This window comes from Heterodontus francisci, chromosome 18 (genome assembly GCF_036365525.1).
Source record: "Heterodontus francisci isolate sHetFra1 chromosome 18, sHetFra1.hap1, whole genome shotgun sequence".
NCBI classification, from domain to species: domain Eukaryota; kingdom Metazoa; phylum Chordata; class Chondrichthyes; order Heterodontiformes; family Heterodontidae; genus Heterodontus; species Heterodontus francisci.
Window position 1 is genome coordinate 21,916,357 of NC_090388.1, and position 26,446 is coordinate 21,942,802.

The following is a 26,446-nucleotide window of genomic DNA, read 5'->3' on the forward strand; positions in this document are numbered from 1 at the left end:
ACCTTCCAATGCAATCGCAGGAAGTGTAATACCTGCCCTTTTACCTCCTCTCTCCTCACCATCCAAGGCCCCAAACACTCCTTCCAGGTGAGGCAGTGATTTACTTGTACATCTTTCAATTTAGTATACTGCATTCGCTGCTCACAATGAAGTCTCCTCTACATTGAGGGAACCAAACATAGATTGGGTGACCAATTTGCAGAACACCTCCACACATTCTGCAAGCATGACCCCGAGCTTTCAGTTGCTTGCCATTTTAATTCACCACCTTGCTCTTATGCCCACATTCTGTCCTCGGCCTGCTGCAGTGTTACAGTGAAGTTCAACGCAAGCTTGAGGAACAGCACCTCATCTTCTGATTTGGCATTCTACAGCATTCTGGACTCAACATTAAGTTCAACAATTTCAGACCATGATCCCCGTTTTGAATGTCTGTTTTTTTCTTAACATGTACCAGACTTAAACTTGTTTTTCATGTTTTTGCTTCCGGACAGAGTGGTTCATTATTCTGCCATTAACACTCTCTCTGGACAAATGTTTGTCATTTACTACAACTATTACCACTCCCTTTACCTTTTCTTCCATTACATCTTTGTTATTTAATCTCTCCCACCCTCTACGCTATGTCATGCAGACCCCCACCTGCCAAGAATGAGGCACATATATTTCACCATATGGCCATTAAATGTTAAAATTGTGGCTGGAAAAAAAGATCTATTACAAGGGGTTGCCAAGCCCTGACTGAAAAGACATTTTTTTTCATACTAACAGACACTGTTTGAACAAAGGAACCAGTCCCTGCCCCAATACACAGAAGAGACCTGGTCAAACCAGTCATTCACCTGGCCACCTGCTGGCCAACTAGGGGATTTTTAAATTAGAGAAACAGTGTTCGAAGACAGAAAGCTCTTCACTCCTGGACTGAGAACATCTCTCTCCTGTCTGCTGTCATCTCTCTCACCAGCTTTGGAAACTATTGACGACACATGGACCCTAAGAGAGAAAAGTCTGCTACAGTGAGCAAGGTTTAAGAATAATACTGGTCCCCAACAAAAAGCAAGATCTACCTACAAGCAAGGACTACAGCGAGCTCAAAGCACAGTAACAAAAACCCCTCTTCAGAGATTGCCTCAAACCTCTCTACTTTATTTTTCTTCTGCTCTTTTCTGTCTCTATTTACACGTGCGTATCGCATATGCATGCTAACGTGTGTATCCGTAGGCATTAACTGAATTAGAGTTTAAGTTGAAGTTTTAATAAATTTCACTTTTCTTCTTTAAACCTAAGAAAGCCTGTTTGTGCTCATTTCCTTGCCTTATAATTGGAAAGTGGTGAACAAGGATTCACCAAGGGGGAGCTCAAAACACAGTGTGTTTAAAAACATAAATCCTGTTACAGTAAGATCAAGTGAAGGCTGAAAGGGACCCCGAGACACATTTCTCACCTGGTCGTAACACCTATCACAGACCTTCCCTTTTGTTTTTCCTCCCCTCTTTCAACAGCATAAAACCCATCACATTTCTACCTTCCTTCAATTCTGAAGATGAGTCAGATCTGACTTAAAGCGTCAACTCTGTTTCTCTCTCCACAGATGCTGCCAGACCTGCTGAGTATTTCCAGCACTTTCTATTTTTATTTCAGATTTCCAGCATCAGCAGTATTTTGCTTTTATTTAACTAATTTTGATGGTTTTCAGGCATCATAAATAGGGTGGTGAGGAAAGAGGGGTGCATTTTTTTTGCCTTTTCTCCAAAACTATTCATGATCATAATCAACACTATCACTGCGCATCAACTTGAACCATTAGCATGGTCTGAGCTGCACAACTACTTTCAATTGCTTCAATAACATTCACTTTCAAGAGATCAGGCTAGAGACAAAAATATGCAAAAATCAAAGGCCCAACCTCCTCCTGATCTACAATGGCACCATTGTTGTCAACTCCTCCACCATCAATATTATAGGAGTCACCATAGACCAGAAGTTTAACTGGACCAGCCATATCAGTACTGTAACTATAGGAGCAGAGCTGGGGCTCCGTAGTCTGATGAGTGACTCACCACCTGACACCTCAAAGATTCTCTACTATCTACAAGGTTCAAGTCTGGAGGGTGATGGAATATTCAATCTCGCCTTGGTATATGCAGTTACACCAACACTCAAGAAACTCAACACTATCCAGAATAGGGCAATTCACTTTATTCATGCCCGTGGACTCAATATCCACCCTCTGCCACCACCAACACACTATGGCTGCAACATGTATGAACTACAAGATGTACTGCGGCAATGTACCAACATTACATCGACTGTACCTTCCTCCCCTGCAACCTCTACCACTGAGAAAAATAAGATCAGCATTGCATAATTTTTAAGTTATCCTCTAAGTCACACATTATCCTGACTTGAACATATGTCACTATTCCCTAATTGTTACAGGGTCAGAATCTTGGAATGCTCTATCTAAGACCATTGCACAAGCACCATCAGAAGAAGAGCTACAGCAGTTCAAAGAGAAGACATACAATCAGCTTCTCAGGACAACTTGGGATGGTCAACCAATGCAGCCTTGCCAAAATTGCCCACAACCAGAGAACAAGTTGAACAAAATTATCTGCACCATTGAAAATTGTTTGGATTTTTTTTACATTATCACAAGTGATTGCTTTCAGGAAATACCAAGATGAACATGAAATATCTAGGATATGAATTAGCAAATTAGATTGGGCTGAAGTTCTCCAAGACATATTATAGTTTCTCTGCCACTGAAATTTGATCAGATTTTATGAAAATATAGAACTCTGAATTCCTATACACCTAGCTTCCATGCAAATAGACTCAAACATCAGCACAGACTCATTTCATCTCTACACTGAAAACAAGTTTCTGAGTGGCTCCTTTTCCATTTACTGAGAACATCTACTGGAAAGTTCATGTGTAGGCTACTGTCTACAGATCATCAGCACTGCTGAATTCACAGTGGAACCCACAAGTTCAGTCATTAAATATATAAGTCATTAAATATATTCAAGAAGGAGATAGATATATTTCTTAATGCCAAAAGGATCAAGGGATATGGGGAGAAAGTGGAAACAGGGTACTGAATTAGACCATCAGCCATGATTTTGTTTGTATGGCGGAGCAGGCCCGAAGGGCCGAATGGTCTACTCTTGCTCCTATTTTCTATGTTTTCTACATTTTCCAACTCTATTAGTTTTTCCATCCCACTCACCAGAGCTGGATATCCATTAACATGAAGAAAACAGAGACTGAGATTTTCCAACTTTGTGGACAGTTCAATCCACCTGTGCAAATTTTGGAATTGAATATTACACATCACTTTTTCCTTACTCTAGGAGAAACTATTGGCCCAGATTTTGCAGTCGTAGTAATGGCAAAATGGTCAGCATTTTCTGTCATTACAGATGTGAAACTGACAGCAATTTCTGGTCTGCACACACGCACAGTTAAACGCAGAAATCCAGAAGTTGCTATCACTGTTTTCCTGCTCTTCCAAAGGGTGTGCTGTTGAAGTCCCGCAGATGGTAATCTTTTAGAAATCACTGAACTGATGAGAATTTACCTTTTACAATATAATGTTGCTGTTCAAAAGCCCAAAAAGGTTACACTTTGTTAATGAGACATAACTGAGTTTTTAAACAGCATACTAATTCATAATGACTGCTGAAGAATCTCTGTAGCCCTGGAAAATTAATCTTATATTTGTGGATTGTCAAATTTTTCCATTATGATAAAAAAGTTTAATATAATAATTTTTTAAAGTTTATGATATTTCAGCTTCTTATGTTTCCCAATTTTTAGTTAAATCTCTGTAAATCTTATAAAAAGTGAGAGTTAATCAAGATATTTTACTTCCTGGTTTGCTGTCTATGAGAATTCTTTAATGTGACTGGCTAATTAGCCTGCTTGATGAAAGCACTGTTGTTTAATGCCAGGAAATCCCCTCGACTTGGTGTCAGATTCAAATTAACATTGGGAAAGGGGAAATCCAGCCACAGAGATGCTAGAGTTTTGTGGCAGCTTTCTTCCAGGTTAGCTGAGCATGCCATTGATTCACAACTGACCACAAAATCTAAGACATTCTATTGAAACATTCTATTTACCTTCAACACTTAAATGTATTTTACCCATAATGAGGCAATATTGGTGCATGACTTGCCATTCAATTTTTGTAGCTTCAGTTCCTTTAACAGAAGATCCAGGAGCACTTCTGGGAATCTTTACCAATGGAGATTCCCAAGTCCTTATCCCAAATCACACTCAACACACTAATCATCAATGTTTCTGAAAATGACATGCAGATCTCAGACATCCACTCATCTCAAACATCATATCAAGCATTGAAGTATTGCCCTCATCAGCAGAGGGAGTGTTTTGGCAACTCATTCCCGAAATAACCAACTAAAAAACAACAAATTATAAAACTTTACAAGACGAGCTCATGTTGAAGACATCAGTGATTAATATGATGTGATCAATGGGATACTAGAGGATTGCTGAAAACAAGTAAACTGTACAATATAAACTTTGTCACCAAGTCTAACCAGAAGCAGCCGAGATTCCACAATGTTAAACAAAATATGACAAATATAACAAAATCTAAGAGTAAATCAGCAGTCAAGGCTAGACGTTACAAAAATAATAAAAGGACAAAACTAAAGGCTCTGTATCTGAATGCACATAGCATTCGAAACAAAACAGATGAACTGATAGCACAAATAGAAATAAATAAGTATAATCTGATAGTCATTACAGAGACATGGCTACAGGATGACATAGATTGGGACCTGAATATTGAAGGGTACATGGCATTTAGGAAGGGCAGGAAGCTAGAAAAAGGTGGAGGGGTGGCTCTGTTAATTAATGATGGTATTAGCACATTAGAGAGGGAAGACCTAAGTTCAGGAAACCAGGATGTAGAAGTGGTTTGGGTAGAGATGAGAAAGGATAAAGGCAAGAAGTCACTCGTGGGAGTGGTATACAGGCCACCTAACAGTAACCACATGGTGGGACTGAGTATAAAGGAAGAAAGAATGGGAGCTTGTCAGAAAGGTACAGCGACAATCATGGAGGATTTTAATCTCCGTATAGACTGGAAAAATCAGATGAGAAGTTCACAGAATGTTTTCGGGATAGTTTCTGAGAACATCATGTTCTGGAGCCAACCAGAGAGCAGGCTATACTAGACCCGGTATTGTGCAACGAGATAGGATTCATTGATGACCTCATAGAGAAGGTGCTCCTAGCAGCAGCAATCATTATATGAATGAATTTTACATTCAGTTTAAGGGAGAGGAGAATGTATCCAAGAATAATATTTAAAACTTAAATAAGGGCAATTATGAGGGCACAAAAGCAGAGCTAGCTGAAGTTAACTGGTAAATTAGGTTAAGGGATATGTCAATAGAGATGCAGTGTCAGACATTTAAGAGGATATTTCAGAATACACAGAATCCAAAGAGAAAGAAAAATTCCAAGGGGAGGACCCACTATCTATGGTAAACTAAAAAAATTTTTTTAAAGTATCAAACTTAAAGAAAAAGCGTATAATTGTGCAAAGATAGATGGCAGGTCAGATGATTGGACAGAATATAAAGAACAGCAAAGAATGACTAAAAGATTGATAAGGAGGGAAAATTTAGAGAAAGCTAGCTAGAAATATAAAAACAGATAGTAAGAGTTTCTATTTTAAAAAAATTAACAAAGTGAGCTTTGAGTCTATAGAAAGTGAGTCTGGGGAATTAAGGGAAAATAAGGAGATGGCAGATGAATTGAACGGGTATTTTGCATCGGTCTTCACTATAGAAGATAGAGGTAACATCCCAGAAATAGCTGTAAATCAGGAAGTGGAAGGGAGGGAGGAACTGAAGAAAATTACAATCACTAGTGAAGTGATACTGAGAAAATTGTAGGAGCTGCGGGCTGACAAGTCCCCGGGTCCTGATGGATTTCATTCTAGGGTCCTGAAAGAAATGGCTGCTGAGATAGTGGACGTGTTAGTTTTAATTTTCCAAAATTCCCTAGGTTCAGTAAAGGTTCCATTAGATTGGAAAATAGCGAATGTAACTCCTTTATTCACAAGAGAGGGAGACAGAAAGCAGGAAACTACAGGCCAGTTAGCTTAACATCTGTCAATGGGAAAAGATTAGAAGCTATTATTAAAGATGTTATGGCAGGACACTTAGAAAAATTCAAGGTAATCAGGCAGAGTCAACGTGGTTTTATGATAGAGAAATCATTTTTAACCAATTTATTGGAGTTCTTTGAAGAAGTAACATGTGCTGTGGATAAGGGGGAACCGGTGGATGTTCTCTACTTAGATTTCCAGAAGGCATTTGATAAGGTGCCACATCAAAGGTTATTGTGGAAAATAAAAGCTCATGGTGTAGGGGGGTAGCATATTGGCATGGATAGAAGATTGGCTAGCTAACAGGAAACAGAGAGTAGGCATAAATGGGTCATTTTCTGGTTGGCAAGATGTAACGCGTGGTGTGCCGCAGGGTTTAGTGCTGGGGCCTCAACGTTATACAATTTATATAAATGACTTGAATGAAGGGATCGATGGTATGGTTGCTAAATTTGCTGATGATACAAAGATAGGTGGGAAAGTAAGTTGTGAAGAGGATATAAGGAGGCTAAAAATGGATATAGATAGGTTAAGTGAGTGGGCAAATATTTGGCAAATGGAGTACAACGTGGAAGAATGTGAAATTGTCCATTTTGACAGGAAGGGAAAAAAAGTATATTATCTAAATGGTAAGAGATTACAGAGCTCTGAGATGCAGAGGGATCTGGGTGTCCGAGTGCATGAATCCCAAAAGGTTAGTATGCAGGTTCAGCAAGTAATTGGGAAAGCTAATAGAACTTTATCGTTTATTGTGAGGGGAATTGAATACAAAAATAGGGAGGTTATGCTGCAGCTATACAGGGCATTGCTGAGACCACATCTGGAGTACTGTGTACAGTATTGGTCTCCTTATTTAAGGAAGGATGTAAATGCATTGGAAGTTCAGAGAAGGTTTCCTAGACTAATACCTGGAATGGGCAGGTTGTCTTATGAGGAAAGGTTGGACAGGCTAGGCTTGCATCCGCTGGAGTTTAGAAGAGTAAGAGGCGACTTGATTGAAACATACAAGATCCTGAGGGATCTTGACAGGGTGGATGTAGAAAGGATGTTTCCCCTTGTGGGAATCTAGAACTAGAGGTCACTGTTTAAATTAGTGGGTCGCCCATTTAAGACAGAGATGAGGAGAAATGTTTTCTCTCAGAGGGTTGTGAGCCTTTGGAACTCTCTTCCTCAAACGGCGGTGGAATCAGAGTCTTCAAATATTTTTAAGGCAGAGGTAGATATATTCTTGATAAGCAAGGGGGTGAAAGGTTATCGGGGGTAAGCGGGAATGTGGAGTCGAGGTTACAATCAAATCAGCCATGATCTTATTGAATGGCGAGGCAGGCTCCAGGGACCTAATTCTGCTCCTAATTCGTATGTCTGTACGTTCGTATGACATGCCTGCAGAGCCCAAAATATCTAACAGTGGGAAGAAATGGCAAGAAAATTCACCCCAGAGAGCCACACAGGGTTTCTATTATAAATATACATATTGACTGCCCACACAGCAGTTTCACAGCACTTAATTTGTCAGCAAACAAATCACTGCATTAAAAGGAATTCAATATTTTCATAGGCAAACACTCAATTCCTTCTATCTCATTTAGCTTCATTAATCGATATTACAATGTCAGCAGTAGTGTGAAAGCTCACATCATTTATCAATTGATTGCTGTGATGCAAATTAGTCAAAATAACACATGATTAGTTAGTTAGAAAGCAATCTGGCAATTCTGTGGTAGGATGCTCCCTATATTAAAAGATATAAAGCCACACATCATCAAGCCAGAATTTTAAAATCGGCATTTCACACACCAAGCAAATTTTGACATTTCTTTGCTAAGTAGCAGAGATCAACTAAATCGCACAGACCAGTGTTCAAACATGAGATCTTCTGGTCTACATAAATTTAGTACTATACTGTATGATGCTTTTACTCACTAAGCTATTACTCTCCAGGGCGGCACAGTGGCGCAATGGTTAGCACCGCAGCCTCACAGCTCCAGCGACCCGGATTCAATTCTGGGTACTGCCTGTGTGGAGTTTGCAAGTTCTCCCTGTGTCTGCGTGGGTTTTCTCCGGGTGCTCCGGTTTCCTCCCACAAGCCAAAAAGACTTGCAGGTTGGTAGGTAAATGGGCCATTATAAATTGCCCCGAATATAGGTAGGTGATAGGGATAGGTGGGGATGTGGTAGGAATCTGGGATTAGTGTAGGATTAGTATAAATGGGTGGTTGATGGTCGGCACAGACTCGGTGGGCCGAAGGGCCTGTTTCAGTGCTGTATCACTAAACTAACTAGTGGAACTGAATCATGAATGATTTCCATGGTACGAATATTGTTCCTTAAATGGGCGTCTTTTAATGCAGTGAACTCGAAACAAGAAGGGCCCAATTTTAACTCTGTGCAAGTGGATGGGTTTTTGAATAAGTTAAAATCTCACCCAACATATCTTATCCAAATCTTGATTGCCATGTGGCTGATAGATTCAACTACCTTAACCAACTTATCATGCCATGGAACTATTTTATCAAGTGTAGAGATGATGTGAGATCTTCTGAAGATCAGATTCCAGTGTAATCTAATTAGTTATACCTAGTAGGATTCCTGTGCTACAAAATATCATCCCTATAAAGCACAATCCAGGATCTGTTGCAATGGGTCATCATAAGTAAACCTGACTGCAGTTGAAATGAGTCAGACTGCTTCAACGTAGATGAATTATTAGGATTCATGCAGAAGGCAGCAGGTACCGTGCAATATATCAGCACAAAGAACAACCTTCCACTCAATCATGACAAGCCATTAAGTTAAGATTGGGATGCCAGCTGAATCCATGGTTCTCCTGTTGGTGCTTTTGTAACTGCCACGCAGCACAAGGGACACAACTGTGATACCAGCATCTTTGCTAAGTAAAATTAACAGCTAGCAGCAGATGTCAGTTCATTTCCTTGGGCCAGGAGTAGTGTTGCAAAAATAGACATTATAAATCAAGGACACCTCTACAAAAACAAAAGACTCTCAGAAAACTGTTCCAAAGTCAACCAAACAAGCATTTAAGCTGAAAAAACAGCGCAGGTTAGAGCTAAAATGCAGCAGCAATTTCCATTTGGCTTCTGAATATTCAGTGATATCTGTAGACAATCTGGCATAATATTTCATGTACTCATAAGAAATGGTCATAATACACTGGGATCATATCTTATGTCCAATATTTAAACATTTTAAAACATGCTGCTGTACACACCAGCACAATACACAGCTAGTAAAGTGCACTTCCCACAAGGTTACTACCATTCAGCACTGTACTGTAACAGAAGAGTAAGGTATACCACTGCTAGCCTATTAATGCAATAAAGACCAATTCCAAGAGGAAAACCTTCACTTCACATTGGAAAGCAATCCCAACTCTCATTGATTTCTACGCTTTGACCAAGCTTTTGGTCATCTGCCGGAATATCTCCTTATGTGGCTTAGTTTGAAAATGCTTCTGTGAAGCTCTTCGGGATGTTTTATGTTAAACCGTGCTTATGAAAGTTGTTGTTGTTGCTGCAGCCAGGCTGAAGCAAGTTCTCTCATCCAGTGCTTTTTAAAAATTCAATGCTGACCTTTTGTTTTCTTTACAGCTCTCACTTGCACCAGTTTTCACCCTGTCCTGAAGACAGTGTTTGCTGGTGCAGAATTCTATGGACAAATCGACCACAGTGGCTACTCTTTATGCATCAAGATGGGACAATATGCCATGATACAGAGGATTTAATTTGTAACTTTGGACAGGATGATCCAGATGTTATGATAAGGGTGGAAGATGGACATAGGACTCAAACACAAGATTGAAAGAGATGGGCACTAAGCTGGGAAACTAAATTAATCTTGAGCAGTCGGTGAAGAGTACATGTGGGTTGATGATAGAATCTTTTTGAGCAGAGGCATAAAAGATGGGGGAGTGGTGCCCAAGTAAAAGGAGCTGACAATTCATGTATCATTGCAGCTGTGGGGAGGAGTGAAGATGAGTGGGTCAGGATTTGAGTGGAGAGGGGATCAAGGGAGCAGGAGATGGGTCTCCTGGAGGAGGAGAGAAGCATGGAAAGTGCGGGGGAAGGAGTAATAAGGGTTGAGGAAACTCCAAGCCCTCACATGAGTGTGTAAAGTACAGCCAACAGTCTGTTTCTATTCGTTCATGCGAACTAAGGATTACTGGAAAGGTCAGCAATTGTTACCCATACCTAATTGCCCTTGAGGAAGTGGTGGTGAGTGGCTGCAGTCCATGTGGTGTAGAACTCCCACAGTGCTATTAGGAAGGGAGTTCCAGTTTTTTTTTTACCCAGTAACAGTGAAGGAACAGCAATATAGTTCCAAGTCAGGACGGTTGTGTGGCTTCGAGGGGAGCATGTAGGTGTTGATGTTCCATGCGAACATATATACAAACGAGGAGCAGTGGGCCATTCGGCCCCTTGAGCCTGCTCCGCCATTCAACAGGATCATGGATGATTTGATTGTAACCTCAACTCCATATTCCCGCCTACCTCTGATAACCTTTCACCCCCTTGCTTCGCAAGAATCTATCTACCCCGCCTTAAAAATATTCAAAGACTCTGCTTCTACCACCTTTTGAGGAAGAGAGTTCCAAAGGCTCACAACCCTCTGAGAAAAAAAAACTTCTCATCTCTGTCTTATATGAGTGACACCTTATTTTTAAACAGTGACCCATTGTTCTAGATTTTCCCATAAGAGGGAACACCCTTTCCACATCCACCCTGTCAAACCCCTCTGGATCTTATGTTTCAATCAAGTCGCCTCTTACTCTTCTAAACTCCAGCGGATACAAGTCCAACCTTTCCTCATAAGACAACCCGCCAGGTATTAGTCTAGTAATATAGTAATGGGTCTGCTGCCCTTGTGCTTCCAGTGATAGAGGTAATGAGTTTGGAAAATTCTGTTGAAGGAGCCTTGGTGAGATGCTGCTTTGCATCTTGTACATGGTACACACTGCCGCCACTGCGCAGCAGTGGTGGAGGAAGTGAATGTTGAAGGTGGTGGATATGGTGCCGATCAAGCAGGCGGCTTTGTCTTGGATAATGTTGAACTTCTTGAGTGTTGTTGAAGCTCCACTCATCCAGGCAAGTGGAGAGTATTCCATCAGACTCCTCACTTGTGCTTTGTGGACAGTGAGGCAGTCTTTCGGGAGTCAAGAGATGAGTTACTCGCCACAGAATTCCCAGTCTCTGACATGCTCTTGTAGGCACAGTATTTATATGGCTGATCCAGTTAAGTTTGTGGTCAATGGTAAACCCTAGGATGTTGATGGTGGGGGGATTCAGCTGTTGAATGTCAAGGAGTGATGGGGAGATTCCTTCTTGTTGGAGATAGTCATTGCCTGACACTGTGTGGTGCGAATATTACTTGCCACTTATCAGCCTAAGCCTGAATGTCGTCCAGGTCTTGCCATATACAGGCACGGACTCCTTCAGTATCTGAGGAGTTGCAAATGGTACTGAACACTGTGCAGTTGTCAATGAACATCCCCACTTCTGACCTTATGATGATGGAGGGAAGGTCATTGATGAAGCAGCTGAAGATGGTTGGGACCAAAATGTTGACTTGATATAAATAGTGTCACCTTTAGGATTTAAAATCATCAGTGAAACTTAGATAATTGTAGGATGTAACGTAAACTAGCAATGTCATGTTCAAGATGTCAACATTTCTCACCAGTTACAAAGAAATGCTGACATTGAGACCACTGCTCAGTCTACAGTTTTTTTTAAAAACCTGCTGATTGCTGTATCGAATAAACACTTAAGCTGGTGCAGTAATGTAATGGCTACTTTTATTTCAGACTCTCAAATATTCCATTTAGAGACAGCAAACAATACAAGAGGTAACCATGGAATGAAATTGCTGCAATATGCTTGCTCCCATCAGGGGTTCTTTTTTGTTCAGTTAAGCAACATGCCAGTACAATACATTTCAGTGATATTCAGAGACTTAATGTTTGGGCTGAAATTTATACTCTCTCCGCCGAAATCGGCAGTGGGCAATAACAATGGCAGCCCTACCATGAGGGCCACACATCACGGAGCCGCCGCAATATTAAGCACAGTGGCTCGTTTAAAAAGCTGGGGCGGACCGCCCACCGCCCACCCGCCCCCCACCACCGTTCAATTTAAATATTTAAAGAAACACTTTTTAAAAAATACATTTATTTTGCCCCCTCCCACCACCCCCAATAACCATGAAATTAATTACTTGCCCTCTCCCCTCCAAAACACTTACCTTGACCACCTGACCTTCCCCCTCCACAAAGTGCATAAACTTTAACCTAAAACCGTTCCCAACAACCCAACATCAATGATATTTCTTTGACCCCGATCCCACCCCCGCACTGAGTAGCTTACCTCCTTCCCCCTCCTAACCAGTGTTCTGCCTTGTTTCCCTGGACAGGGATCCGAAGGCACGGGAGTGCTGGCCAGCAGCACGAAGATTGCACCAGGATAGACGGTGGGAGCGTTAATGTAATTAATTAATTCATTTTAATTTATTTAAATATTTAAATGGCAGTACCGTCACCAAGTGACCGGGGTGGGGCGGGGGTGGGGGGGGGGGTGGTGCCGCTACGTGGCTTTGCTGCCACCAGCAATATCGGGCAGGACCCTCCCGGCATCAGGATGCGTGGCAGCCCTCTCGCGGAGGCATTTTCTGGGCCCCTCCCCCCCCCCGCCATGGCCCCCGATGTCGGGGAGTCTGTATAATTCAGCCACTGTGACTTTAGCTTTCACTTGACCACCTTGCTTATGATATTAACCACCAGTTACATAGATAATCAAATCAAAATATTGGGACTAAGGCCATAACTGTGAATTCCAGAGATGAAGTATACCTATTTCCCACATGGTGGGATTTTTGTACTGTGACAGAATAGTGATAGCCAAGTAGTTCCAAAAAGAGAGCAAGAAAAGACGCGATACACAGTGACACCACACTGCTCTTATGGGCCTCCAACTAGTCAGCTGCCATGGGAACTTTTAATCAAGTATAAAAACCTGATGGGGATCTTAATTACAAGCCTTAATATCACCTAAACATTTGGAAAATCATAACTGGTATGTTCTGTTGAGCTTGTGGCTCAGCTCAAAAGAAGGCAAGTGAAGACATGTATGCAAGTGCTAATATTATAGAAACTAGAGAAAGGAATTAAGCTTTCTATCATAGGTGTAACTATTATAGCAGAGAGAATAGGTTTTCTCCTCCTTCCTTTTTTTTCTTATTTGTTATCTCCCCCTCTCTGGACCATCTCCAAATTCAGAAGTTGCACCTCAAGTATTCTCACCGCCAGATCAACCATCCTTCCAACTTTTCATACATGCTTGGGCTTCTGTTTCCAGCATAGAAATGATGTTCTCAAAAAAAGTGTAGATAAATCTAATACCACACAGTGCAGCTGTGCAATTCCAGGTTTCTCCTATTATAGATTCATGTTCAAAGTTCAAGTCATCTTCTGTAGGCAATTCATGCTCCCTATAATCAAAATCTTATGTGCAAAGTATCTGGGATGTGGTCAATGCAAACAATGAATCCATTTGTTGTTGTGTACAGGTTACCCCTGTAACTGCTAATTGGCTGAAATCAGAGGAAAATAACACAGCTATAGGCTATGTGGTTCATACTGAATAATTAATGTTTATTAAGGCAAAAATAAAATAAGTCAAATCTGCAAAATGAAAACAATACTTGATTTCTCACCAATACTTTAAAAATGAATGCCAGAGCCCTAGCTTCTTCCTTTAATAACTTTGAGAATATGACCCATGCATCCGTGATGAAAAGCATTCATGAGAAAAACAGAGTTCCTATATCCTCTGCATTTGCATTTATATCGTACCTTTCACAACCACCGGACATCTCAAAGCATTTTACTGTCAATGAAGTATTTTTGAAGTGTAGGCATTGTTTTAATGTAGAAAATGCAGCAACCAATTGCACACAGCTGGCTCCCACAAATAACAACATGATAACGACCAGATAATCTATCTTTCTGATGTTGGTTAAGTGATAAATATTGGCCAGGGCAGCAGGGGTAACTCCCTGCTCTTCTTCGAAATAGTGCCATGGGATTTTTTATGTCCATCTGGGAGGACAGTTGGGGCCTCAGTTTAACATCTCATCTGAAAGATGGTACCTCGAACAGTGCAGCACTCCCTCAGTACTGGAGTAAAAACAAGAAATGCTGGAACCACTCAGCAGGTCTGGCAGCATCTGTGGAAAGAGAAGCAGAGTTAACGTTTCGGGTCAGTGACCCTTCTTCAGGGTTCTCTTCCGAAGAAGGGTCACTGACCCGAAACGTTAACTCTGCTTCTCTTTCCACAGATGCTGCCAGACCTGCTGAGTGGTTCCAGCATTTCTTGTTTTTATTTCAGATTTCCAGCATCCGCAGTATTTTACTTTTATCTCAGTACTGGAGTGTCTGCCTTGATTTTTATGCTTAAGTCCTGGAGTGGAACTTGAACCCACAACTTTCTGAAACAGAAGTAAGAGTGGTACCAACAGATCCATAGTTGGCACAGCCTTATAGTGATACAGCAAGAAGGATACTGGTAAACATAGAACAGCAGTCCCAGTTCTACATCTCTTTCTCCTGTGTCTCTTTGTCCTTTGAGCTAGGCTGAGACAAAAGAAGATAGTCAGACAGACATTATCCACAACAAAAAAGTACCCGCCAGTGAATCAAGGTAGGTTGCAAAAGTATCAGGGCAACAGGTCAGATATCTGACTCAAGCAATTTACACACCTACAGAACAAAAGTGAGACTTTGGTAAACAGGGCCCCATCTTGATTCATAGATCAGATGTAACATCCCCCCAAAGGTCTAGAACAATTTTACATCTATATATGGCTGTTGGCAACCCAGTGATCAATATTAACTTATTGCTTTACTGGGCTGGACTTGAGATCTACAATTTGTTAAACAAATACAACTAATTCAATCCCAAATGTATGCAGCATTCAAGTAATCAAACCATTTGTCTTAATAGAAAACTGCGTCCAAGCATCAACATAAATAGGGAGGAGACAGTTTGAAAGGTAAGACAAAATCCCAAATATACTTTCCTAACGAGCTATCATAGGAACCAAGTTAAAACAATACTGGCATAACTACAGGTTCTTATTGAAAATTAATAATATAAAGATCCATTTGATCTGAAACATGACACATCTTCCAATATATCACATAGCATCACATACAAATATTTTATGGCTGAGTATGTGTTCAAAGGTTACATCATACAACAAGTTCAATTAATTTGTAAACGTCAAGAACTGTGTCACGAAATGAGGGTGGAGCAGTCATTTTCACTTTGGGCAATAGTGCTAAATGAGTGATATCTAGAATCAATCATCCATTATATGTCCTGTCCAATTTTCCCTTCCATTGACTTTGATGGAAAGGAACTTCAAGCATGGTGTATAATGGGTGTCTTATTCAATATCGTCCGCATTATGCCATCACCCAAAGTCAACATTACCTCTTAGGTGTGCATCAGATTGCTCATTGGTCATCATTGGCAGCATTGCTTTGAATTGCCTATTCCAACTGAGAGAGACTCCAAGGTATGTGTTTATCATTTGGAAGACTCAGGGCCTGATTTTAACTCTGTAAGTGAATGGATTTTGAGTAAAATCAGGCCCTCAGTAAAATATTTCTGACAAGAATTCAAGGTTTACAGCTCTAATTTTGGAATAAGGTAGGTGTTGTGTAAGTCATGAATTCTGCTACTAGTTCCTTGCTGTGTCCTTTGCTTTCTTCTTGTAAATAAATTGAACTATTAGTTTTGGCTTAATGCAAAATTCTGACACTGAGATTTATTGCCTTCTGGAGTGAACATAATGGGCTATTCACAATTCTGTGCATAATACAACAACTTGTATTTTTATAGCACCTTTAATGTAATAAAATGTCTCAAGATGCTTCACAGGAATGTTATAAAGCAAAATTTGACACCAAACCACATAAGGCAATGTTAGGGCAGATGGCCAAAAGCTTGGTCAATGAGGTAGATCTTAAAGTGTGTCTTCAAAGGAAGAAAGAGAGGTAGAGAGGCAGAAAGGTTTACAGAGGGAATTTCAGAGCTTGGGGGCTAGGCAGCTGAATGCATGGCCACCAATGATGGCGCAATTAAAAATCAGGGATCCTCAAGACAGCATAATGAGAGGAGCATGTATCTCAGGGTTGTGGGGCTGGTGGAGATTACAGAGATAGGGAAGGGCAAGGCCAAGGAGGGATTTGAAAACATGGATGAGGATTTTAAAATCTAGATATTGCTTGACCAGGAACCAATATAGGTCAGTGAGCACAGAGTTAATGGGTGAGTGGGTTGTGGTGTGAGTGAGAACATGGGCAGCAGAGTTTTAGATGACCTCAGGTTTATGGAGGGTAGAATGTGGGAGACCAGCCAGGTGTTGGAATAATCAAGTCCAGAGGTAATAATAGCATGGATGAGAGTTACTGCAGCAGATGAGCTGAGGCAGGGACGGAGTTGGGTGATGTTACGGAGATGGAAATAGGCGGTCTTAGTGATGGCACAGATGTGTGGTCAGAAGCTCATCTCAGGAACAAATATGACAAGATGATTGCAAAAAGTCTGGTTGAACCTCAGACTGTTGCAGGGAGAGGGATGGAGTAACTAAGGAACAAAAAAAAATCTCTAGTCCTATTGCTCAATATCTCACGCAGAGCTGCCTGTCTGCCAAGAGCACGAGTTAAAAGTATGGGGAAAAGCCTGCATTGTAATAAATGATGCTAGAGCAAGGATTCAACTGACAGGCAGAGGAGGCTTTAATGGTAAATAATGCATTTCATTTTACAAAGGCTTAGCAATTTGGTATTATCTCAGGATATATTGAAGTTCTAACCCAAATGAATAATAAAATATCTTGCAATCCAAAATTATAAGTGCAGTTATATTAAATTTTGCTGAAATGCATTATTAGCATAATTTAGATTATCTTTTTGATTAATATAATTGACAGATTGTGACAAATGAATCTCATACATAATGGTATCACTGGCTGCCCAATGCAGTGATGGCATGTTCCCTCAATACCAGTTGCTAAAGTTTCCAATAGATGGCAGTAGGTAGTAAACACAGAACACAAATTGATGACTTACAGGTTGCCCTGATATTTTTTGCGACCTGACTTGATGACTTGTATTTATGCTTTTAGCTAAGCAGGGTCCTTTAGCGCAAGATTTTATATCCATTGAACTGATCCATAATTAAAGAAATTCTGATCTATACATTTCATTGCCTATTACTAAGAGACCAGGAATGTCAAGTAGCTCAACTGGTGGGAATTATTCCCACAGACACATGTCTTGTTTTAGCGTGACCATGTTTTCTAAGCCTTTTTTTGTTGCTCTTTCATGGGACGTAGATATCACTGGCAATGCCAGCATTTATTGCCCATCCTTAAGCCCTTGAGAAGGTGGTGATAAGCTGCCTTCTTAAACTACTGCAGTCCGTGTATTGTAGATACACCCACAGTGCTGATTAGACGTTTTTGTAGCAGTTTGATACAAATGAGTGGCTTACTAGGCCATTTCCGAGGACAGTTAAGAATCTACCACATTGCTATGGGTCCAGAGTCATGTGTAGGCCAGACCAGGTAAGGACAGTAGATTTGCTTCCCTAAAAGATATTAGTGAACCAGATGGGTTTTTATGACAATTCATGGTCACCACTACTGATACCAGCTTTATATTCCAAGTTTAATTAACTTAATTTAAATTCCTCAGATGCCATGGTAGGATTTGAACTCATGTCTCCAGATCATTAGTCCAGTAATCTAACCACTGTGCTACCATTCAAAGGATGCACACCCCAAAACTCATGCACAGCATCTGAGGCCATAGAGCATGATCTGATCCAGTTCCCAGGACATCCATATGACTTGGCTCCAGCTGCCGCTCATTAGTCTGGTTACCAGAGGTCCCATTACTCAGATATTTTGGCTCTGGGACTGGTTTTTCTTCAAACAAATTTCACAGAAAAACTGTGCACGATCCAAGGAGCATCTGGGGATTCGGTGGGATTGGAGCATGCGCACTGTCGCCACAGAGTGCACTTTCTGCATAAATTAAACTCCTCCATTGAGTCCACCTCTTCTACTGGTTGCAACCAGGAGATTGACATCCTGCCCACCAATTGGAACTGCCCCACTGCACAGCCTCACCCACTTTAAAATACTTAATTGGATAGGGTCATGGAAGAATTTAAAAACATTAAAAGATTTTAAAATAGATTTGATGTAATCTCACTTCTATATTATACCTCCTAATGCATTATGCAGGGTTAACTTCAAATAGATGCGACCTCACGGTTGTGCTTAACATCCAGATCATTTCTGCAGTTACATTTGAAACTAATGCCATTTGTGGTGTATTTGCTACTCTGAAGTTTCACTGTTAATCATTCCTCAATGTCAAAACAAGTTATGCTGTACCAGAGCAGTTACTTTCAACCCAAAATGGACAGTTCCTCATTTGTTGCTGCAAAGGAAAAACCAAGTTGCAGCTGGAGGCCATTTAGGTCATCAAAACTAAACAGCTTTCTTTACCTTTCCTGAGATGAGAAACCTCACACCCTGTGGTCATCCATCTTCTGACTTGGTTAAGAACTAACAAAATTCATCAGTCAAGGCATGCCACAAAAGGTTGAACACTTCTTGCTGCTGGATGAGAAAGATCATCCATTAATGCAAGACTCACCTCAACAGATGTAGCTCAGGTCACGTAAATTAATGAACTATGTCCAGGAGTCCTTTGTGCACAGCCCCACTGGTTGCCAGATGGCTGTGTGTAAGTCAGGCCAACAACAACTCGCAGGAGAATAACAAAACAGCTCCAGAATCGTTAGGAGCTGGGGAGTCTCTTAAGGACACACAACTGTTAGAAAGAGCTTGCCCACTAGTATCCTGACTAAAAACATTTCCAGTGTTGTTTCAATGCCACTCAAGTGATGGAAATGCAAGGAAATTCAGGGTTATTATTTCAAAACAACCCAACAGAAACAAGGAATAAAAAACAAGTAGGTTCAGGCCAATTGTTATAGTCACTGTGCAGAGATTCTTTCAACCCTGCCATATGAATAGTGTAACTTATGGTCTTTCATGCTCGAGAGAGTATATTATGGGAATTGTGTCATTGGTGTGACATCCAGTAACATTATACTCTACACTGTATCATTATACTCTATACTTTACAGAATGTCCCATTTATTTGCATCATGAATTTGTCACAAGCTCTTTGTATCACACTAAAATGTTCCATCAGTACAATTCGTCATAACACAAAAATTAAAACAATTTGTTTTCATCCCAAGATCACTGTTTTTGGGAGCAACAGAAGTGTGTTCTAGATAATGAAATTGGCCAAGGGGACCATAATTGTCTTTTCCAATCCTGTACATTTCTATGGATGGGGAAAATGTGATAAAAGGGCTATTTTAAGTTTTCCAGTCAGTGAAAGTGATAATGTGAAGCTACATCAAAATCATGTGTAAGGAGTTAATTATGATATTCAATTTTAAAAGTCTTCTAGTAAATTTTGGAGTGGAGTGGGTGCATTCTAAATTCAAGACTATATTATATATAAATCTCCAGGGCCAGATGTTATATACTAGCATTAACTGGGATTCAGGGCAAAAATCTACAAAGTGCTGACATCATTATAAGGGAGTCAACTGGATTGAAATCAAATCAACATCGCTCCCATTTTCAAGAAAGGTGATAAACACAAACATAGCAAAACATTAGACTTACATCAGTACAACAAAAGCAAAATACTGTGGATGCTGGAAATCTCAAATGAAAACAGAAAAAGCTCAGAATATTCAGCAGGTCTGGCAGCATCTGTGGAGAGAGAAACAGAGCTAGTATTTCAGGTCTGTGACCTTTCATCAGAACTAGAAGAAGTTCGAGATTTAACAGTTTATAAGCAAGTATAGAGTCAACGAAAAAGGGTGGAGGTGGTAGGAAAGGACAAATGGGAAAGATCTGTGATAGAGTGGATAGAAAGAGAGATTAAAAGGCAAAAACGAAAGATGGTGCAAGGCAAAAGGTGATCATAAATGGGACAAACAAACAAAAGATGGGTCCAGATGTTGAGGCTGGAACATTGTGAAGTGCCTAAACATTGAGTTCAATAACTTCAGATCATAACCACCACTCACATTTTCTCAGACAACAGGTCCTAGTAATGGTTCTGCTGTTGTCATTTACACCTCCATTGGACCCATCTTTTGTTTCTTTGTCATTATCTCCCCTTTTTTCCTTGCACCACCATCCCTTTTGTAATTTACTCACTCCGGCCTTCCGGCCTTCCACCCTATCAAAGACCTTCCCTGTTTTTCTATCCTTCCTTTTCTTCACCCCTTCTTTTCCTTGGCTCTGTACTTGCAAAATCACTAATTTCTTCCAGATCTGATGAGAGGTCATTGACCTTAAAGAATAACTCTGTTTCTCTTTCCAAGGTTGCTGTCTGACATGCTGAGTATTTCCTGACTTACATCAGTGACTGCCAAGGTAATGGAATTGATAATTAGGAACAAAGATGAGGAGCACCTACATAGATGTGATCCAGAAAATGTAAGTGATCGTGATTTCAGAAGGGGCAGACTTCCCAAAAATCTTGGACAAAGTTTTACATGAAAGGTTACTACACAAGATTATGCCATAGCATCATAGGTAAATCTGGGAGGTTGATAAAGTGTGAGCTTAAAGAGGGAAAGCTGCAGATAGAAGTCTATTCCTGTTAATTCTAAGTCATTTTGTACATTAAAAATGTTGAATTGTCCAGTGATTCAAATTAGGCAATGCACAAAACACAGCAAAGTGACCATTTCATATTTAAAAATTGAGTTATCGGATATTCAAATGAAGGGAAACAGACTATAGTTAACGGAGTGGTATAAGATTGGAGAAATACATTGAGTTGAATGCTCAGGGATCAGGGATGGGACTCCTATTTTTGATCTACATAAATGATCTGGATTGAGAAATACAATGCAAATTGGCCAAACATAACTCTACTGATGGCATGAGGGATGGGAGGAAGCGGGCAGCAGTAGAGGCAGTGAAGTTTGATGAAACAGCTAAGATACTACCAGAAGACTTGGGCATAATTTGCAAAAGGAGCAGACCTGATATATGAAATTCATTACAGATAAGCACAATCTCTTAGAAATTAGAAGAAAAAAATCCAATGGGAGAATAATTAACATATGGGCTCAGAGAGAGTTTTAAAGATAGCTGGGAATGATAGCAGACTTAACACTCAACATATCCAAACATTATAGAACATGAACTAATGAAGGAAATAGATTGCTGAGCTATATAGCCAAATCTGTTGTGCACAAGTATGAGGCCATCGCATTGAAGCTGGTCAGACCCATTTTGAATATTGTGCTCAGTTCTAGTCACCAAGGCACAAGGGAAACATCTAAATCCTGCAATTTCTACAGAGTCAAACCATGAGTCTAAGCTCGAATATCAGAGGAATGGTCAGAAAAACTTGGGCCAGAATTTTCATTGGGCAGGAGGCCCCATCCACCTGCCGGAAAGTCGGTGGTGAACCCACCTCCACCAAGCCTGGGGAGCCAGACTGGCATTTTTCGCTCCTTTGATCTTTAATTGGTCTTGGGCAGGAAGTCTCGCCTAAAGGAGCTGTTGGCCAATCAGTGGGCTGGAAGCTCTCAGTCCCAGCAGTGTCACCAGGAGCAGTGGCCACTGCTGGGACTACACCCAGCCAATGTAAGAAGATGAAGGATGGCTCTGGAAAAAAGGTAAGTTTTTAGGGCCTTGCCAGGGACAATCGGTCAGGCCCAGGCGAGGCAAGTGGGGTGGGGGGTGGTTGTCGGTTAGCGGGTGGGTGTGGGGGGAGGGGGGGTAAGTGTTGTGCGTTGGGGGCAGTTGGGGCTTCAGGGGTAGCCCTCCATGGGGCACAGGGTGCCCAATCAGGAAGGCCCCCACTAGCCTGCAAGAAGGCCGCCGGGTTTCACCAGGCAGGCTTTTTGAGGCCTCAGCTGCCCGCCAGCCAAGCTAAAATACCTGCGGTGGTGATGCCAATTCTTGCTGCCGCCGCCATGCGTAAAATTGAAACTGGGGTGGGAAAGGATCGGGGACAGCCCCACCTCCTCCCCTCCCCCCACTCCTCCCTCCCACCTGCCCGCTCGTTTGGGGGGTGTAAAATTCAAGCCTTGGACTCCAGTTTTGAAAGGAGTGAAATGGGAGGAGACCTTAGAGATATACAAAATAATTAGCTAATCCTGAAGTTAATTGATGTCTGCAGGACAAGTGAGCATCAGCACAAACTATGAAGAAGTTCTTCCTGATGAGTGATACCTGGGAAATGGGGATTGGAATGGGGCAGATTTGAAGGGCTGGACAGAAGGTCCACCCCACTAGAACTCTACCCCAAAGAGGGGAATCCCAACCCTTGTTTTTAGGAGTGAATGAGCCCACACCAGTTTAATTTGCATTGCCCTCAAGTAGCAGAACAGGTTATCATTTCTACAAAACAACTTTCTAAAAAAACAGATACACGCACCACAAACTACACCCAGCTGCAACTTCTGTATTCCAATAAATACTCCCTTCCAATTATTCAACTTACAATTAATAGCCCTGTAATTTTTTTCTCTCTCTAGTACTGGTATTTAAATAAATGATTCACAACTTTTCCAGTAAAATAATTTTTCCTCCAATTTTGAAACTTTGCCCTGTACACAGATTTTAATTACATATGTAAATTGTACAACTGGAAGAGATAACAAATAATCAGGACATGAAAAAGAGCTATGCACTTAGTAGCACCAAGACTGCTATTTTCCTGTAATAGCTACAAGATAATAAGTTTACACATCGCTTGTTGACATTAAACTAATGTATATATGCACTCGCCTACTCAGAAATGTGATGGAATAAACAGAAAACTTCTGAAAAAGTTGGACTTTATTTTTGAAGCTATCACAGTAAACAGTTTGAGAACTGAACTTTGTGCATACCTGCTATATAGCTCAACATCAGCCTTACAACTTTTTCAGACTTTCATTTATGTGATTAATGTCAGCATGGGACTGAGAATCCACTCTGATAAATTAAAGCTAGACCATATGTTTCTGGGGAAAACAGGACAGTGCCTCTTGGCATAGCAAATCTGCAAAAACTCACTCAGATTACAAACATTTACGTAGAAAATGAAGTGCCAAATTCAACTAACATTTTCAGGCAGGCCTGGCTCTTTCTTTTTTACTGTGCCTTTTAGTATTCACAAGTTTTTTTCAAAAAAAACTACCAGGAATGTTCTGCCAACAATCTGAACAACCCAGAAATTCTGCAATTTAATTGAAGTTTGAACAAGACTTTGGCCTATAAATTGACCCAGAACTCTTAAATCTTCTGTCAGATGGTCAAGCTGCCCTTTGAAAGGTTAAAACATAGGGGGATAAACTTTTAAAAAGAAGTCTGTCGGGTTCTGTAGTCAGTTTTTGTTAGTAGCATGAAAGACATTATCAGCTGGCTAGACAAGAACCAGACTGCTGAAAAGGATGAATATGAGCACTAACAGAAGATACTGGAGAAAATCTGCAATCCCATCATCACAAAGTTGTATCGGGGGCTGATGGACCACCAGGGGGTTTTGCTGGCGCTGGAAGTGGTGCAGGTACAACATCTGATCCAACTGTTAAGAAGGTTGATTAAAGTACATAGTATGTAAATTGGTCATTAGAGTGTTTGACCAGGATTGGCTAATACGTTCACTTAAAGTTTATAGGACAGATTTTAAGACCCAAAGAACAGACGTTGGTTAAGTGACAAAGTTCTGGATGATGCACTTGAACATTAATAGAACGAATACTTGTCAGTCTTAATTAATAAAACCTATGACAAGGAAAAAATCAACCGGTTTTCATAGCAACTGTACGTACTGAGGGTAATTTGGGGGAGACTTACCAAACATCCGCTGATGGAAGAGGAATTTTCCTGCGACAAGGCCTGTAATAATAGCTAGTAACCAAAGTAGCACTTTTAGGAAGCTCCATCCTCCTCCAGGGTACTTATTTGCTATGAAAGAGAAGCAGTTTCCAACAACAATTACATTGGCTGGAGTCTGACTGTGAGAAATAGGATCTTCAGCAAAAATGAGGAAATTGAAGAAAGTCACCAAGTAGGCCACAATCAGCCGACTCCATGGATGTTGGAAATAATAGCGAAATGCTTTAACCATCATCATACACATGGGCAGTCCCTTCAACCTGCAGACTGAATAAAAGAGCGATTAATTAGTGATTCAGTAAGTTGTATATGTAAATACAATAATTGGATGTTTATCTGCTGTGCTGCTCAGCAAAGTTGCGTTACCATACAAAGTTAAGTTTCATAATAAGCAGTAGCACTTAGATGGCCAGTTGGAGGAAATTCTAGATCTTAGTTGTTTTTCCTTTGGCTTAGCAATAATCTCAATAGTGACTGAAGAGAAACAATGCCTTTAATGAAATTGTGTTCTATGGTAATTGATGTGCAAAATACAGCTGAGAAAAGCAAGACTGTCAATAAAAACTTTATTTGTTTCCTGAAGAACATTCAGGAACAGAGAAACAACTCTTATAGGCTGCAAGAATAACCAGTTGCTGTGCTTTATTGAGCAAAACCTCCCTTGGTTGGGAAATTCCAGTCACTTCCATCTCACCAAAGGGCTCGGCCAAGTGATCGCCTACATTCCACATAGTTAAAATAACAGGCAGCTCAACAATGCATTCTTTAAAAAAAAATCAGAAACTTGCCATTTATTTAAAAAGCAGTCACCATCTGAACAATCCACTCAGCAGAATGTAATCACCAAAATATCTTTCTCAGCAAATGTCTTGGCATTTACAGTAAACAGTAATTTTGTGTTTAAAATCACACATCTGCAATGAGGTAGAATATATGCAAGGTTTAATACTAACCTTGCTGTCAATTCTTTTCTCGAGTTACAGCCTGCCCTTACCAGAAGTAAGTTTCTGGAGTGCTAGTGGTCTACTCATGCTGTTATACACTCAGATTAAAATCATGTTCTAAAACAAAAAGCATGGCTTGCAGCATGTGACCTGAGGCAGGAGTTTATGACTGCTTCCTTTTATCATTGATAGGCTGTTGTAAACAACACCAGGCATTGCCTCATCAGTATGAATAGGATCGAATCTCGAAACCATATTTACCCGAACAGTGAAATCAGAAAGCAACTGAACAAGTTTTACCAGTAATAATTACAAAGGCAAAGGCTGTGCAACAGTGCGTTAAAGCCACAAATGGAATGCAAGCTTTTAAAACAGTTTCAAAGTTAAAATGGAAAGTAATTTTCTAAAACGTAACAAGCTAAACAGCAGTACCAGCTGAAGGCATTCCGGTCTCAAGCTACTCTGGAAGGAGTTGCGAACTCTCTACACCACTGTGCACAATTTCAAAAATAAATAGGAGTGGTTACCTGATTTATATTTGTGTAGTGTAAATATAGATGCTATCCTACACTTCCAGTGAACTTAAACACAGCAGATTAAATATATGCAAAATGACTTATTTAAAGCTGTTTACGAAACAAATCCAGTGTTTCAAAAATAGTATTTTCAGAAAACTATTCAACTTGTGATTTAAAGAAAATGGCCATCTGCCTAGAATTCCTCCCTGGCACAGTGAAATGAAGGTTACATCATCGTATCATCTTACATTGGCTGCACTTGCATCCATGAGGTTATACTTATGCCAGCTACACAGACGCTAAAGTTCAAAGTTTACACTCAGTGCCTTACACTTTCAACAAGTGGCATTTGGAGCTTTCTTATAAATGAAGTATATTGGTGTCACATGAAAACACATAACAGCTACCATGTGGAGACTTGAGCCTTCCAATGATAAAAGAAAGCTTTTATAAACTCGCATTTGACTGGGCTACCACAATGGCTCAGTTAGTAAATGCACAGCCTTGTGCAGATCTGAACCATACAAATCCCATTTGGGAATAAGCACGAATTTATAAATACCCAAATTACAATGTAAAAAATAATGGCTAACACGGCCAACCTGTGAGTCAATTAATTTTAAATGTCACATAAAAATAATAGCACTGAAACAAGTGTGTAATAATGTCCAGTATCGCTAACATTATTAATACAATTACTGAATCATTATATTTTACCTTCTCCTCTAATGCATCACTCCAATACCTAAATGGTTATGCTTTATGCTAGCCTATTCATCATGTGTTGGCATGCTAATCTTTACT

General features: G+C 40.4%; 1 protein-coding gene across 3 annotated transcripts in view; it reads right to left on the minus strand.

Moving 5' to 3' along the window:
- tmem117 (transmembrane protein 117) overlaps positions 1 to 25,233 on the minus strand; it is a 307,799-nt gene extending 282,566 nt beyond the window's left edge. The window contains exons 1-2 of one of the 3 annotated variants that reach the window (XM_068051188.1): positions 25,134 to 25,233; positions 24,139 to 24,447 (exon numbers count right to left, since the gene is read on the minus strand). In XM_068051188.1, coding sequence (XP_067907289.1) covers positions 24,139 to 24,424 — 286 coding nt within the window. In that variant the 5' untranslated portion in view covers positions 24,425 to 24,447; positions 25,134 to 25,233. Of the gene's footprint in view, positions 1 to 19,947; positions 20,038 to 24,138; positions 24,448 to 24,546; positions 24,627 to 25,133 lie in introns of those variants that run through there. The other 2 variants (XM_068051189.1, XM_068051190.1) reach the window with 2 other exon arrangements.
- Positions 25,234 to 26,446: the final 1,213 nt, after the last annotated feature.